Source organism: Lithobates pipiens, unplaced genomic scaffold, assembly GCF_037356315.1.
Source record: "Lithobates pipiens isolate NorthernLeopardFrog02 unplaced genomic scaffold, aLitPip1_a1.2 Scaffold_13, whole genome shotgun sequence".
Classification (NCBI taxonomy): Eukaryota; Metazoa; Chordata; class Amphibia; order Anura; family Ranidae; genus Lithobates; species Lithobates pipiens.
Window position 1 is genome coordinate 456,630,642 of NW_027507718.1, and position 16,111 is coordinate 456,646,752.

Here is a 16,111-nt window from a genome sequence, read left to right on the forward strand (position 1 = left end):
AGTCCTGAAGGCAGCAGTGGTTTAAGGCTCCAGATGCCCCTCAAAATGACAAGAAATAAAAAGTAACCATTTGTTTTAGTGGCCAAAAACCCTCCAAACTTGGCCAAATTGTTTTTTGTCCCACAAATACTGCAGCTAATTCAGTTCAGCCTTCGTTAGGGGGCGTTTCAAATGCTTACTTGTCTCTAGCTTTGGGGAGACATGAAAAGCAGATTGAGAGAAGTCATTTGGATTTTAGCATACACACAGTGAAGAAACAGCAAAGGAAATAGGATTCTTAAAATAAAACTCTACGCACCATAAACTTTAACTTGTTTTATTAAAAACAATATTGCTTATATTTAAAATGTTTTCCTATTTTACATGAAAACAATGCGGCCCAAGAGTCATTCAGTGTACAGTCCTAGGAACATACATTCATATTATAATCCAGGCTTCTAAAACATCTTATGGTATTGTAAACTTCTGGCATCATAAACTGAGAAAAATTGCAGTTCAAAATAACCAATTCAGCTAAGCCTGGGTTCACACTAATGCTGCTGCACAATCATGCTTTTTCAGTGCGGTTTTGGATTTTTTATGCATGTTTATTTTTAGGAGAAGGAGACTATTAAATACAAAACCTTGCCAAAAACATACATGTGCTTTTGGGCCAAAAACGCACTATGCTACACCAAAAGAAGCATTGTGAGCCTTTTCAAAAATCATATTGCACCATGCTGCATTGATGTGAATGGACACCATAGAGAACAATGTGACCTTTATTGTCGTGAACTGCAGCACAACAGTGGACGCAGATGAAATTGAGCTAATGTGAACGGGCATTAATTTAGTGAAACCGACTCAATTGCACTTTATACCAATGAGCAAAACTGAGTTTTCATTTCGCAGACATCAACGTAAACCATTAGAGGCCAATTATCAAATTAGCTTTTTACTAATAAACAGCAATACGTATCAATCAATGACAGCCAATACAAACTTTTTTTTAAAGTTATTGCTACAATGCACTAAAAGCTGAAACTTGACCAATGTGATTTTCTGAACATCACTACCTACACTTTGCTCGGTCTTATTAGTCTTATTCTCTGAAAGCCCAATGCTGGCAATAAAAGCAACTATAACTAATAAAAAAAAAAAAAAAAAGATTTTACAGTTTCAGGCAATCATTGAAAATGGCTTTTTAAAACAGCAGATAAAATGATCTGGCCAGATTCAATTAGACTTTCCACCAGGATCTTTTCAATTGATCAAACTGTCTAATCAGTGTTGTCAATATCTGAAAGATATGAGGATTCAAAATGAGATTGTTTTATAGAACAGTCATGTAGAAGTCTTGTGTATGACCAGCACAAGAGTGTGCTCACACTAAGGCTAGTTTTTCTCTAGTAAAGCTTGGTAGACACTAGTTAAAAAACTGAGGAGCTCACTGTACCAACTAAGCCATGTTAGTACAGCAATTTCCACACTGAGCTATTGTGTGCTGTCAGGGGGACTACCCTACACCCCCCCCCCCCCCCCCAACCAATACACACTGGTAGATGGATGCCTGTTTTCAGAAGCCAGACAGGCTGCTGTACACACTGGCCGAATGTTGGACGGTTTCTGTTGAACTGGCTCATATTCAGCCCATGTGTACCAGCCTTTAGCTTGAAATATAAAACACTCAGGTTGTATAGAATGTTGAAGGCCACCATAATACACAAGTGGATTTATTCCATAAATAGTGCAATATCTCATAGCATCTAGTCTTTGTACTGACTACTCTTCTGCAGTGAATTTGAATTGGTTAAGAGATATTGCACTTAAAAATTAGAACATTTTATTGAATGAGGATGCAGATTAGATAGCCATCAGTCCTCTCTTGTAACAATTTGTAGGCAGTCTTTATAGACCACTAAAACTTTGAGTGGTAGCACGAAACAAGACTTGCATCTCCTATGGTTAAGGATTTTTGACACCCAGGAGCAAATTGTGTACCTTACTAGAGAAGCTAACAAATCAATCAGTTATTTAGTAAATCCCGGCGTATAAAATGGAGCACGTGGCGGTTCACACCGGGGCGGCTTCAGTCATCAGACTCCGCCCTGCACAGCACAACCAGCATTGCGGCTTGCAAACGACTTCTTTAATAGAAGTCAATGCAAGCCACTCTGAAGTCTCCCCCAAGTAGTACAGAAACCTTTTTCTAAGTCGGAGAGACTTGGGTCACTCCCATTAAAATGGTTCCATTGCACTGCATGGAGCGCGACTTGTCAGGCGGCTAAGTCGCCTGATGGGTCGACCCAGCATGAACCTGCACTAAAAGAGCAACCCCCCACCTTGGTAATGGGAATAAAAATAAAAAAAATTGGATTTATTATAAATTACTAAGCCTGGGAAACACCATTCAATTCTCTAGCATACATGCAGTCTGATGTTCATATTTCACAAAAAAAGCAGTCACTTGAGCCATATACCAAATAAGTAGACTGTAAACCATGAATCATGTCCAGTGATCAATGTAAATATTACATACAACTTCACTGCACTTACAGTATGTACATAGCAAATCTTAAGAAATGTCCTTTTTATTAGAATGTTACAATTGCTTTAGTGAAGGTCCAAGCCTAACAATACAGCCATCATTTCCAGGTGCATTAAAACAGTCCCAGTAAGCTTGTCAATATGGAATTCCTGTACATTCTGTACATACTTATACTCTTCACAAAGCATTTGTTTAGGAATGCAAAAACAAAGAACTATGCTAGTTAAACGTGTTAAAGGCTGTTGAGAAAAAATTGACTAAAAGGTAAAGGCCCCTTTCACACAGAGAATGTCCGTTTTGACAGACTCCGCTTGCTCAGCAGGGGATCGATCTGTTGATCTCTGCTGAGCAGACGGATGACAGGTCCATCTCTGCTCACTGTGCAGAGACAAACCTGTCAGAGCCCCGCTCTCCTCTATGGGAGATTGGATGGAAAAAGGATCCACCTGTCCGTTTTCATCAAATTCCTTCTGATTCACCAGGTGGATGGAAAATATGGTCTACATCTGCCTGGATTTGGCAGACCAGATCGTATCGTATAGCGGCGGGTGTCAGGTATGTCACAGCTGACATACCTCAATCCAGAGGTGAATGGAGCATCCGATCAGGTCCCCCTGCAAAATTGAGGCGAACCCGATTGGACAGCATATGTGAAAGGGGCCCAAGTGTAAGATCACAGGGTTTTGGGGATATTGGCAGTTTGAATCACACAAAATGTCCTAAATCAACTGGAGAGCTCAAGTGCCAAGATTTCTTTAGCAGAGTTTCCAGATCTAACAACCTGAAACAGGCACAATTAGAAAAACATACTCCAATTTCTTATACTGTATAATGGAGAAGATCTTGCCACTTGAGTCTAAGAAGTCGGTGAGTCCCTACTTAAACTCATCCATGGGCAAAATATTTTAGGAGGATTAATTCTTAAAGCCTACATTTTGTTTTTGGAAACCTGTGCTCACTTTAACACTCAAAATGGGAAACGGGCATGAAAAGTGATTATGTTTACATAGCCTTTTTAACAAAAAAATAAATGCACTTTTTTTGGCAGCTAAAAAAATTTGCATTTACCATTTTTCGTTTTGGGAGCCTGTAAAGCATTGCACCAGCAATCAGATCTCTGGAACCATGTAGGACTTCTGCAGTCCTGTCAGTTTGCTTGTATGGGCAAGCTGATACAATCTGACAAGAAAAATCAATGAACTACCACAGTGCCCACATCGCCGTGGTAGTTCATCACAAACTACAAGCCGACATCCGCTAAGCCTGTGGGGACTTGTAGTTTCCCATTCACAGATGACTGGGAATGAATGACATGGCTGGTCGGGTGGAGTAGACAGTGGACGCCTGGAGAAGATGCACGCTGTTTGGGGGGTGTGAAGGGGGAATGGCTGCAGCTGCTGAAAAATGTTACATGTTCCACCCTAAATATGACTGGATAAATTGAAGTTGAAATTGAACACCTGGGGTTTCAAGGCTTGTGCAGCACTCAGCCAGGTTTGTTAACAAACATACAAAAACATTTACAAACCCATTTTTCATGTCAGCCTGCTGTTCAACATCTTTAGGTGGACAAAAGTTTACATAGGCCACAAGTTTAAGTTAATATGACAAACTATAAAAAAGAAAAATACTTATAGTCTTGTCAGAAGCCCCCCAATTTCCCATCAAAATTAACATTTCACAATGCTGCCTTGCACCAAAATGGGGAGTAATGTCATTACCCTCATGTGACAGTGTTCAGGCCTAACAATTGGCTCCTAGGCCCGAGCAGGTAACATGCTCCTCCTCCATATCTGCAAGCACAAGGTATTGTCGCTCACTGTGGCGGAGGCTGGAGCAGCAATAGAGCACTGGTAAAGTATTAAGTGGACTGGGGGAAGAAGCCTTTATAAAGACGCTGTCAATTTGCTCTGCACAGGGCAAGTTCACAGTGTCGCTTTAACCTGTGGGGTGAACAATAAAAAAAAAGTGTTTTCTATTTCATTAGTTTTACTCTCTCTTTCAAAACTCTAAATTTTGGATTGCTGTGTATTTTCTTGTTGAAGGTAGCAAGAACATCTTCTTCAGACTTGTACTGGGCAGAGGATACTGCATAATACTGAGCGATAACCTACGAGGAGATTAAGAAAAAAAGTCATTTGAACAGTGATTAATATACAATTAAACACAATTATATGGTGGCACACTTATATTCCCCAAGCAGCAAACTACTGATAAAGCCTTAAAGAGGAGGTCCCACCTACCCCTGCAAAAATTAAAAGCCACACATACTGCAGCTGCTGACTTTTAATATTAGGACACTTACCTGTCCTGGAGTCCAACTATTTTGGCACCACCATTGCAGGTAAGGGAACCTGGCAGTGTAGCATTACGGCTTCACAGCGGGTCCCCACTGCGCATGTGCGAGGCACCGCTCCCATCTCCTACTGGCCCGACGGGAAGGAGGAGGCAGCCGAGCTGTGACGTAATGCACTGCAGGTCAGACTCTCGGAAGTGGGGACAGGATTCCACTCCCCGAAAGGTGCCAAATGTGGCACTGGAGGGGGGGGGGGGGGGGGGGTAGACAAAATGAGAGGAAGTTCCAATTTTGGGTGGAACTTCGCTTTAAGATATTATACAAGATTTATATAGCGGTGATTTAAAAACAAATGACGGCGCCCTCTGAAAAACTGTAATTAAGTGTGCAGTGTAAATTGTGTAGCTGCCCCTTAACCACTTGCCGCCCGCCCTATAGGCAAATGACAGTGGCAAAGTGGTTTCAAAATCCTGACCGGACGTCATATGACGTGATCAGGATTTTGAGCTGCTGCGCGCCCCCGGGGGTGCACATCGCGGCAATCGTTGTTGTGGGGTGTCAGTGTGACACCCTGCAACTACGATCTTGGTAAAGAGTCTCCGACGGAGATTCTTTACCACCTGATCAGCCGTGTCCAATCACGGCTGATCACAGTGTAAATAGGAAAAGCCGGTGATCGCCTTTTCCTCACTCGCGTCTGTCAGACACGAGTAGAGGAGAGCCAATCGGCTGCTCCTCTGACAGGGGGGGGGGGGGTCTGTGCTGATCGATTATCAGTGCAGCCCCCCCGAGGATGCCCACACTGGACCGCCAGGGACGCCACCAGACCACCAGGGATGTCCAGCACAAGGTAATCCTCCCTAGACCACCAGGGATGCCAGTCAGTGACCACAACGGATGCCAATCAGTGCCCACAATGGGCATAACTGATTGGCATGCATTATTGTTTGGCACTGATTGGCATCCATTAGTACAGTATAACATAATACAATGCTGCCTATCCGTGCCCACCTGTGCCGCCTATCCGTGCCCATCTGTGCCGCCCATCCATACCAGCTATCAGTGCCAATTTGTGCCACCCATCAGTGCCGCCTATCAGTGTCCATCAATGCCACCTCATCAGTGACACTTCATCAGTGCCACATCATTGGTGCTCATCAGTGCCGCCTTATCAGTGCCCATCAGTGAAGGAGAATACGTACTTTACAAAGTTTTGAAACTGAATTAAAAAAAACATTTTTTTTCAAAATTTTCGGTATTTTTTTTTTATTTGTTTAGCAAAAAATAAAAACCGTAGAGGTGATCAAATACCACCAAAAGAAAGCTCTATTTGTGGGAAAAAAATGCTAAAAATTTAATTTGGGTACAGTGTAGCATGACCGCGCAATTGTTATTCAAAGTGCGACAGCGCTGAAAGCTCAAAATTGGTCTGGACAGGAAGGTGTTTTAAGTGCCCGGTATTGAAGTGGTTAAAGAGGTGAATGATCCACCCTTAGTGCATAAACAAGAAATATATAAGGAAATCGGTGCTCACAAACTGTATAAGGGTGATTTGTGCATCACATATTGCTCCACCAATAAAGTTCCAACAATAAAGTGAATACAGTGCATTGAAAAGTGATCAAATATATTGCATTAAAGCGGGGTTCCACCCTAAAGTGGAACTTCCGCTGATCGGAACCCTCCCCCCCTCCGGTGTCACAATTGGCACCTTACAGGGGGGAGGGGGGTGGAGATACCTGTCAAAGACAGGTATTTACACCCACTTCCGGGCATAGACTCCCATGGGAGTCTGTCATTTCCTGTCCTGCCGCGCTGTCTGCTGGGGCACACACGGGTCCCAGTGACAGCGCGGACAATTCCTATTGTGCTGCGTGACTCGCGCATGCGCAGTAGGGAACCGGGAAGTGAAGCCGATTTGCTTCACTTCCTGATTCCCTCACCTAGAATGGTGACGGCAGCAGCCGAGAGCCGAGTGATCGATCGGCCTCGGCGTCACTGGAACCCGGGACAGGTGAGTGTCCATTTATTAAAAGTCAGCAGCTGTAGTATTTATAGCTGCTGGCTTTTAATATCTTTTTTTTTTTTAGGTGGAATCCCTCTAAGTAAAAGTCCATTTGCAAACAAATCCTTCCTGATGACGCAAACACAGAAAAACGTACGGAGTGGGGGATTAGTCACTTTCGGGTCCCATGCAACTATCCAGCAGGACCAGCATTGAGAGAGAGGCATAGATCGCACGGCGAAGTCTCAGTGACAGGCCCATCTGCACATATTGTATTTCTCCAGTGCCAGGATACAGGCACTGTAATATGCGAGTGCAAACTTGTTTTTATGATTTTAAACGGATTAATAAATTTACTACACTATGAGAGCTACTTCTTTATGTCTCCTGTGGAGTTTACTTGTACACCATAATCTGACCCGAGGCATCTTTGGAATGGCAAGGTACTACTGAGGAACGAATGGAGTTTCCAATAGTGATTTTTGTTCTCCTGTAATTAAGGCGAGTGAGTTGCCAACTATTTCCCGAGCACCTGAAGTGAAGGATTTGGAAGACATGACTAAAGATTGTTGTTGGGATATGTCATAAATGGACTTTTACTTAATGTACCGTATATACTCGAGTATAAGCCGAGATTTTCAGCCTCTTTTTTGAGGCTGAAAGTGCCCCCCTCGGCTTATACTCGAGTCATCGCTGTCTGCCCGCTCGATCAGCGTGTCGAGCAGACAGACAGCGGCCATTCTATTCAAAAGCCGCGCCTCCGGCTCCGCCTTCGCCTGTGATAGGCGGAACACTGAATTTCCCAGCAGCCTGTGTTCCGCCTATCACGGACATCGTATCATCCTCGTACTACGGACGAGGATGATACGACGTCTGTGATAGGCGGAACACAGGCTGCTGGGAAATTCAGTGTTCCGCCTATCACAGGCGAAGGCGGCGGCGCAGCTTTTGAACTTTACAATGGCCGCCGACGAAGAGGGCACGGGACGGCACGGCACGGGACGGGACGGGACGGGGGCAAGGCAAGGCACGACACGGGACGGATGCAAGGAGGCAAGGCACGGCACGGGACGGAGGCAAGGAGGCAAGGCACGGGACGGAGGCTCGGGACAAAGGTAGGCTGGACACACACACACACACACACACACACACACACAGGGATGGATGGATGGATGGATGGATGGAGACACACACACACAGGGATGGATGGATGGATGGATGGAGACACACACACACAGGGATGGATGGATGGATGGATGGAGACACACACACACACAGGGATGGATGGATGGATGGACACACACACACACAGGGATGGATGGACGGACACACAGGGATGGACGGACACACAGGGATGGACGGACACACAGGGATGGACGGACACACAGGGATGGACGGACACACAGGGATGGACGGACACACACACAGGGATGGACAGGCATGTCTCACCCTCGGCTTATACACGAGTCAATAAGTTTGCCAGTTTTTTTGGGGGTAAATTGGGGGCCTCGGCTTATATTCGGGTCGGCCTATACTCGAGTATATACGGTAATATATTTGACTGTTCACTTTTCAATGCACTGTATACACTTTATTGTTGGAACGTTATTGGTGGAGCAATATGTTATGCACAGGTCACCTTATACAGTTTAGTTAATATCGATTGGCTTATGTATTCGATGTTTAGGATGTATATAGCGCCAACAGTTTACACAGCACTTTACAATATAAAAGGGAGACAATACAGAGACAATGCAATAAAATACAAGGTGGTTAAAAGGGCCCTGCTCATAGGAGGTTACAATATAACGGGGTGAGAGCCGTCTTTAATATTGATTGGACCCTGGGCAAAATTTTTCTTGGGGGCCCCCCCATGCAATTTCACTCTCCACCTGCTCTGAGAAATACAATAAATAGCAGCTAGACTTAAAATCAGTTTACTGTATCAGATCAGGCAGCAATTGTGATTGGTTGCCAGCAGTTACAGCATTTCATTACTGCTTACTGACTGGTTGCTAGAGGTTACAGCACACATTACGGCTCACTGATTAGTTGCTACAGGTTACAGCACATCATCTCATAATATATATATGAATGCTGCCTTTATTTACATATCAATGCCGTCGGCTGCAGCTATTTATTTAGTATTGTCGCCTCTACTTACATATGAATGCCGGTTATTTATATGTAAACACAGGGTCTGCAGGTGAGTCATCTGCACACAACAATAGGGTAGAGCTAGGCAGCATTAGTACCAGCACTTTACACTGAGATATTGGGACACACCACAGTACTAAAACTTCAAGCGACAAGGGAATTTAAACCTGGAAAGTTGGCAAGTATGAGGCAGCTGTTTTGGGCCCCACAACAATGACAGGGCCCAGGGCAGCTGCCCCTTTTGCCCTGCCTTAAAGACGGCCCTGAATGGGGTGGAGCAAAGGGTACAAAAGGTTGTAAGACTGGAGCGCTTTGCAGGTTCTACAAGGCTAAAAATAGCACCTGCAAAGTGCTCCGAAAGAGCCGCTGCTGTCTCTCCAATGTGAAAGCCCTGGAAAAAGCGTCCCGATAGCAGCCGAATAGCGCTGTGAAATTGACGGTAAAGCGCCGCTAAAAACACTTTACCGCCGATGCACCCACCGCCCCAGTGTGAAAGGGGCCTAACTGTGGAGAGTGAGCTCATGGAAGTGATAAAAGATTAGTTGGAGGTGTGATAGGCCTACCCCTGAAGAGATAGGTTTTCAGGGATCACCTAAAGGTGGCCAGAGTAGGAGAGAGATTGAGGTAGAGAGTTTCAGAGGATGGGAGGGCTCTGGAGAAGTCCTGGATGGGAGGAGGGGACAGTGATGCTTTAAAGCAGGAGGTCTTGAGAGGGTGGTTTGGGTAATATTTGGAGAAGGGATTGGCAGAGAGGGGTAGCAGACACTGAGTGGTTGGTAAGGCAGAGGAGTCCGGCAGAGGCATTCACGATAGACTGAAGGGAGGAAAGCCTGTGCAGACTCAGGTCTATGAGAAGGGAGTTGCAACAGTCTAGATGAGAGATAAAAGAAGTGAATGAGGAGCTTGGTGGTTTCATTAGTTAAAAAGGGGCACATTTTGGAGAGATTACAGAGGTGAAGTCTACAAGATTTTCAAAACGATTCGATTAAGGGCTAAAGGACAGGTTGGGGTCTAGGATTACACCCAGTACCCTGACGTCAGGGGAGGGGTTGATGGTTGCATTATTGACCTCAATAGAAAAGTCATGAAGGGGGGCAAATATCAGCTCGGTTTTAGAGAAATTCAGTTTAAGGAAGTGGTGTAACATCCATGCTTCTATGTCATTTAGTAAGTTAGCAATGGGAGAGGAGACCGAATTTCCCGGGAATCAGGAGGAACAGTGCAGGTGCTACATCAAGAAAGTTCTCCAATTCGGTGGGTATTTAACATTTTTGCAATCACAATTTAGTACCCAAAGCCTGTGTCTGTACTATACAAACAGTGAGTCTGACTTCCAAAAAGGGACCCGTGGCAGCCAAATACACCTTCAGGGCCCTAACCACGTCCAGAGCGTGAAGGGCCACCTCCTTTGGGGTGCTTCGGCTTAGGACACAGCGATGGTAATACAATGTCCTCATTGATATGAAAAGCCCAGACCACCTTCGGTAGAAAGGATGGTTGCGGACGCAACACCACCTTATCCCTGTGGATAACCAGATAGGGCGACTTGCAAGACAAGGCTGCCATTTCCGAAACCCTCCTGGCCAATGTGATGGCCACTAGAAAGACCACTTCCTGGGAAAGAGTCAAAAGGGGAATCTCCTTCATATTCTCAAATGGCGGTTTCTGAAGTGCCGACAACACCAGGTTCAAATCCCATGGAGGCAACGGTGGACGCACCGGAGGGACTACCTGCCGTACCCCCTGAACGAAGGTACTCACCAAGGAGCGCGATGCCAGGGGTCATTGGAAAAAGACAGCTAAGGCTGAGATTTTCCCTTTGATGGTGCTTAACCACTTGAGGACCGCCGTATTGCCATTGTACGTCAGCACAATGGCACAGGCAGGCATAATCACGTACATCTACGTGATTGCCTTCCAGCGGGTGGGGGGTCCGATCGGACCCCCTCCCGCTGGTTACGGCGGTCCGATTCGGTCCAGGAGCGCTCCGTGATGAGGGGATGGCCGTTGGTTTTCGGCCACCCCCTCTGGATCGCTCCTGGCCAATGAGAAGCTTCCTCCCCTGTGTATTGTTTACACAGGAAGGAGGAAGTGATGTCATTCTCCTCGGGGCGGTCTTTTTGACCGGACTACGAGGAGAACAGTAAAAGTAAGTGTGCACCAACACTACACTGACATGTAGGTACACACAGGCACACAAACCCCCCCCGATCCCCCCCCGCCCCCCCTCCCCCCCCAGTCACAGTGTCACTGATTGCATTGATCATTTCTTTACTGATCAATGCATTCAGTGTCAGTTGTGACAGTAAAAACTGTCAGGACAGTTAGTGTTAGGTCCAGGGTAGCCCCCTATCACCCCCCAATAAAGATTTAACCCCCTGATTGCCCCTAGAGTTAACCCTTTCACCCCCTTTTGCCAGTGTCACTAAGCGATCATTTTTCTGATCGCTGCATGTGTCGCTAGGTAGCTAGTTATTTTTTTAGGTTCACCGCCAGGTTTTTATATCGCTAGGTACCCCGATATACTACCCAATAATGTTTTTAACCCCCTGATTGCCGCTAGTTAACCCTTTCACCCCCTTTTGCCAGTGTCACTAAGCGATCGTTTTTCTGATCGCTGCATTAGTGTCGCTACAGTCGCTAGGTAGCTAGTTATTTTTTTAGGTTCACCGCCAGGTTTTTATAGCGCTAGGTACCCCGATATACTACCCAATAATGTTTTTAACCCCCTGATTGCCGCTAGTTAACCCTTTCACCCCCTTTTGCCAGTGTCACTAAGCGATCATTTTTCTGATCGCTGCATGTGTCGCTAGGTAGCTAGTTATTTTTTTAGGTTCACCGCCAGGTTTTTATATCGCTAGGTACCCCGATATACTACCCAATAATGTTTTTAACCCCCTGATTGCCGCTAGTTAACCCTTTCACCCCCTTTTGCCAGTGTCACTAAGCGATCGTTTTTCTGATCGCTGCATTAGTGTCGCTACAGTCGCTAGGTAGCTAGTTATTTTTTTAGGTTCACCGCCAGGTTTTTATAGCGCTAGGTACCCCGATATACTACCCAATAATGGTTTTAACCCCCTGATTTCCGCTAGTTAACCCTTTCACCCCCTTTCACCAGCGATCACAGTATAAGTGTCACTGGTGACGCTGGTTAGCCAGTTATTTAGGTTCCCCGTCAGGTTTTTATATAGCGCCAGGGACCCCCATATACTACCTAATAAAAATTTGAACCACCTGATTGCCCCTAGTTAACCATTTCACCACTGATCACCGTATAAGTGTTACGGGTGACTCTGGTTAGTTTGTTTTTTATAGCATTTTATATTCAAATCCGGAAGGCAGTGCTTGGTTTTCGGGTCCCGTACGTGGCTAGGCTCCCAAAAAGTCCCCCACATGTGGTATCCCCGTACTCGGGAGAAGCAGCAGAATTTATTTTGGGGTGTAATTTGACTTCTGCCCATAGCATGTGTGAGCAATATATCATTTAGTGACAACTTTGTGCAAAAAAAAAAAAGTTTGTAATATTCCCGCAACTTTTGGCAAAATATAAAATATTCCATGGACTCAACATGCCTCTCAGTAAATAGCTTGGGGTGTCTACTTTCCAAAATGGGGTCATTTGGGGGGGTTTTGTGCTATTTTGGCATTTTATGGCCTTCGAAAGGCCTTCGAAACTGTGATAGGTAGTGAGGAGTTAAATCAAAAATTTGCACCCTTAGAAATCCTGAAGGTGGTGATTGGTTTTCGGGGTGCCGTGCGCGACTAGACTCCCAAAAAGTCCCACACATGTGGTATCCCCGTACTCGGGAGAAGCAGCAGAATGTATTTTGGGGTGCAATTCCACATATAACCATGGCATGTGTGAGCAATATATCATTTAGTGACAACTTTTTGTAAAAAAAAATTTTTTTTTTTTTTTGTCATTATTCAATCCCTTAGGACAAAAAAAATAAATATTCAATGGGCTCAACATACCCATCAGCAATTTCCTTGGGGTGTCTACTTTCCAAAATGGGGTCATTTGGGGGGGATTTGTACTGCCCTGCCATTTTAGCACCTCAAGAAATGAGATCGGCAGTCATAAATTAAAAGCTGTGTAAATTCCAGAAAATGTACTCTAGTTTGTAGACGCTATAACTTTTGCGCAAACCAAAAAATATTCGCTTATTGACATTTTTTTTACTAAAGACATGTGGCTGAATAAATTTTGCCCTCAATGTATGACTAAAATTTAGTTTATTCGATTTTTCTTATAACAAAAAGAAGAAAATATCTTTTTTTTTCAAAATTTTCGCTCTTTTTCCATTTATATCGCAAAAAAAAAAAAATCGCAGAGGCAATCAAATACCATCAAAAGAAAGCTCTATTTGTGGGAAGAAAAGGACGCAAATTTCGTTTGGGTGCAATATTGCATGACCGCGCAATTACCAGTTAAAGCAGCGCAGTGCGAAATTGCAAAAAGACCTCTGGTCCTTAAGGTATTTATTGGTCCGAGGCTGAAGTGGTTAATGCCAATCTCTGGTCCACTCCCTGCTGGAGAAACAGCAGGATCCTGGATATGGAAAAGGATCGGGGATGCCATCCTTTCTCCTCACACACGGAGATGTAGGCCTTCCAGGTACGATGGTATATCTTCCGAGAAGAATATTTCCGTGCCCTCAACATAGTTGGAAATCACCGAGTCCGATAGACCACGGTTCTTCAACACCTGGCTCTCAATAGCCATGCTGTTAAAGCCAGCGATGGTAAAGCAGGATGGAAAATAGGACCTTGAGATAGGAGGCCCTCTCGCAACGGCAGTCGCCAGGGAGTGTCTGCCACCAGACGCACCAGGTCTGCTTATCAAGGACGCTGAGGCCAATCTGGGGCAACCAGAATTACTGGGATCCCCTTGGCTTCCACTCTGCGAAGCAGACGTGGCAACAGTTTCAGTGGAGGAAAGGCGTAGATCAGCTGGTACTGATCCCACGGAGCCACCAGCGAGTCTGCCCACAGATCTCTTGTCCTGGACACGAATCTTGGCACCTTCCCGATTGAGACGGGAGGCCAGTAGATACACATCTGGTGTTCCCCCACTTCAGGCACAGCAGCCTGAATGTCTCCGGATGAAATGCCCATTCTCCTGGGTCCAGCATCTGTTGACTCAGATAGTCCGCCTGCCAGTTCTCCACCCCTGGGATATAAATGGCCGACAGGGCCGGTACTGCCCACCGAAGTATGCGAGCGACCTCCTGAGCAGCGGCTGAGCTTCTTGTTCCCCCTTGGTGATTTACGTACGCCACAGCCGTGGCGTTGTCCGACTGTATCCTGATCGGATGCCCTTGAAGACTCACCGACCATGTGTGGAGACACAGCCTGATCGCTCTCAATTCGAGCAGATTGAACAGCAACTCGGATTCTTTCGTCGACCAGAGTCCCTGAGCCAACTGAACCCCCATCATTCCACCCCAGAAGGATAGACTGGCATCCGTAGTGATCACTGTCCATTTCAGAGGAAGGAACGATTTTCTGGACTGAATCACTGGGGATCTCAACCACTAGATCAGATCAGAGAGTCCCTGACTGGCTGGCTCACCCGGATCTGTCGATATAGGGACAACTGAGATTTGTCCCATTTTAACAAGATCTCCTTCTGCAGCACTCTGGTGTGGAACTGGGCGTAGGGTACTGCCTCGAAGGAGGCTACCATGAGTCCCAGTACTCGCATGCAAAACCAGAGCGACGACCACTTGCGGTCCACCAGTAGTTTGACCGCGGATCTGAGAGTCTGCAATTTGTCTGAAGGGAGAAAAACTCTTGCTTCCCTGGAGTCCAACAGCAAACCTAGGTACTTCAGACGCTGGGTCGGTACAATCACCGACTTCTTAAGGTTCAACAGTCACCCAAATTCTTGCAGGGTCTGCATGGTGATCACCACATCCTCCTCTATTTCTGAGGTGGAAGAAGCTCTCAGGAGATCGACTAGGTAGCCCACGATCGCGATCCCACATTGTCTCAGCAACGCCAATACTAGAGCCAGAACTTTGGTAAAAGACTCGGGGGGGCTGATGCCAGACCAAAGGGAAGAGCCACAAATTGGTAATGGACTTCCCTGACTGAAAAACACAGAAATTGTTGATGCCAAAGGCATATGGGTATGTGCAGGTACGCATCCTGGATGTCTAAGGACACCAGGGAGTCCCCTTGATGGAGCGCAGTGACTACTGAGCGAACGGATTCCATTCTGAACCTCTGCACTTTTACAAAGTGATTGAGGGCTTTCAAGTCCAAGATCGGACGTACCCCTTCCTTCTTGGGAACCACAAACAGACTCGAGTAGAATCCCTGGAAGCGTTCTGATTCTGGAACTGGTACAATCACCCCGGGATTCAGCAAATCCCTTACCGCCCCCAACAGGGCCTACCGGCGAACCAGGGAATACGGGTATGCTGGAGGGGAAGAATCTGTTTGGCGGCCAAGAGAGAAACTATCTTGTAGCCTGTGGAAATTAGACCCATTGGTCGGATAACCGGGAGGACCACCGGGCTGCAAACTCCCAAAGGCGAGCCCCCCACCCGAGACATGGGTGGGGGCAAACCTTCATGTGGTAGCACTTTTATTCGCAGGCTTGCGGTTCCAGGGACGTTTTTAACCGTCTGTGGGCGTCAGGCTGGGGACATTTAGTCAAAGCTTCGGGCGGACGAAAAAGCCGATTGCGAGCGGAAAAAGAGGGCCCTTGCCTACAGCGCGGCTCCTTAGCTTTCCTGGCCTGTGGAAGCAGTGTACTCTTACCACCAGTGGCATTTTTAATAATGTCATCCAACGAGGCTCCAAAGAGTCAGACCAGCATTTTAGCCAAATCAGGCGCCTCAGCACCACAGCTGACACTGAAGCCCTGGATAACAGAGGGATATCCAGGGCCCCGTCACAGACGTACTTAAGGCCTTGCACTAGTTGGTCTGCTAGTTCCACGCAGACAGGGGAGGCCTGTTGCTCTCCCAATTCACGGTGCAAAACTTTTGCCCACTCAGTCAGTGTCTGTGACACCAGTGTGGATGCCAGAACAGGTCGCACGGCTGACCCCACAACTGTAAACAAGAACGAGCCACCGCCTCAGCCTTCCAGTCCGTGGGATCCTTGAATGCAG

General features: G+C 46.1%; 1 protein-coding gene across 1 annotated transcript in view; it reads right to left on the reverse strand.

The window, feature by feature from the left end:
- Window positions 1-300: 300 nt before the first annotated feature.
- LYAR (Ly1 antibody reactive) overlaps window positions 301-16,111 on the reverse strand; it is a 43,758-nt gene continuing 27,947 nt past the window's right edge. Inside the window, exon 9 of the mRNA XM_077477792.1 lies at window positions 301-4,637. Within this exon, the coding sequence (XP_077333918.1) occupies window positions 4,503-4,637 (135 nt within the window). The 3' untranslated portion in view covers window positions 301-4,502. The remainder of the gene's footprint in view (window positions 4,638-16,111) is intronic.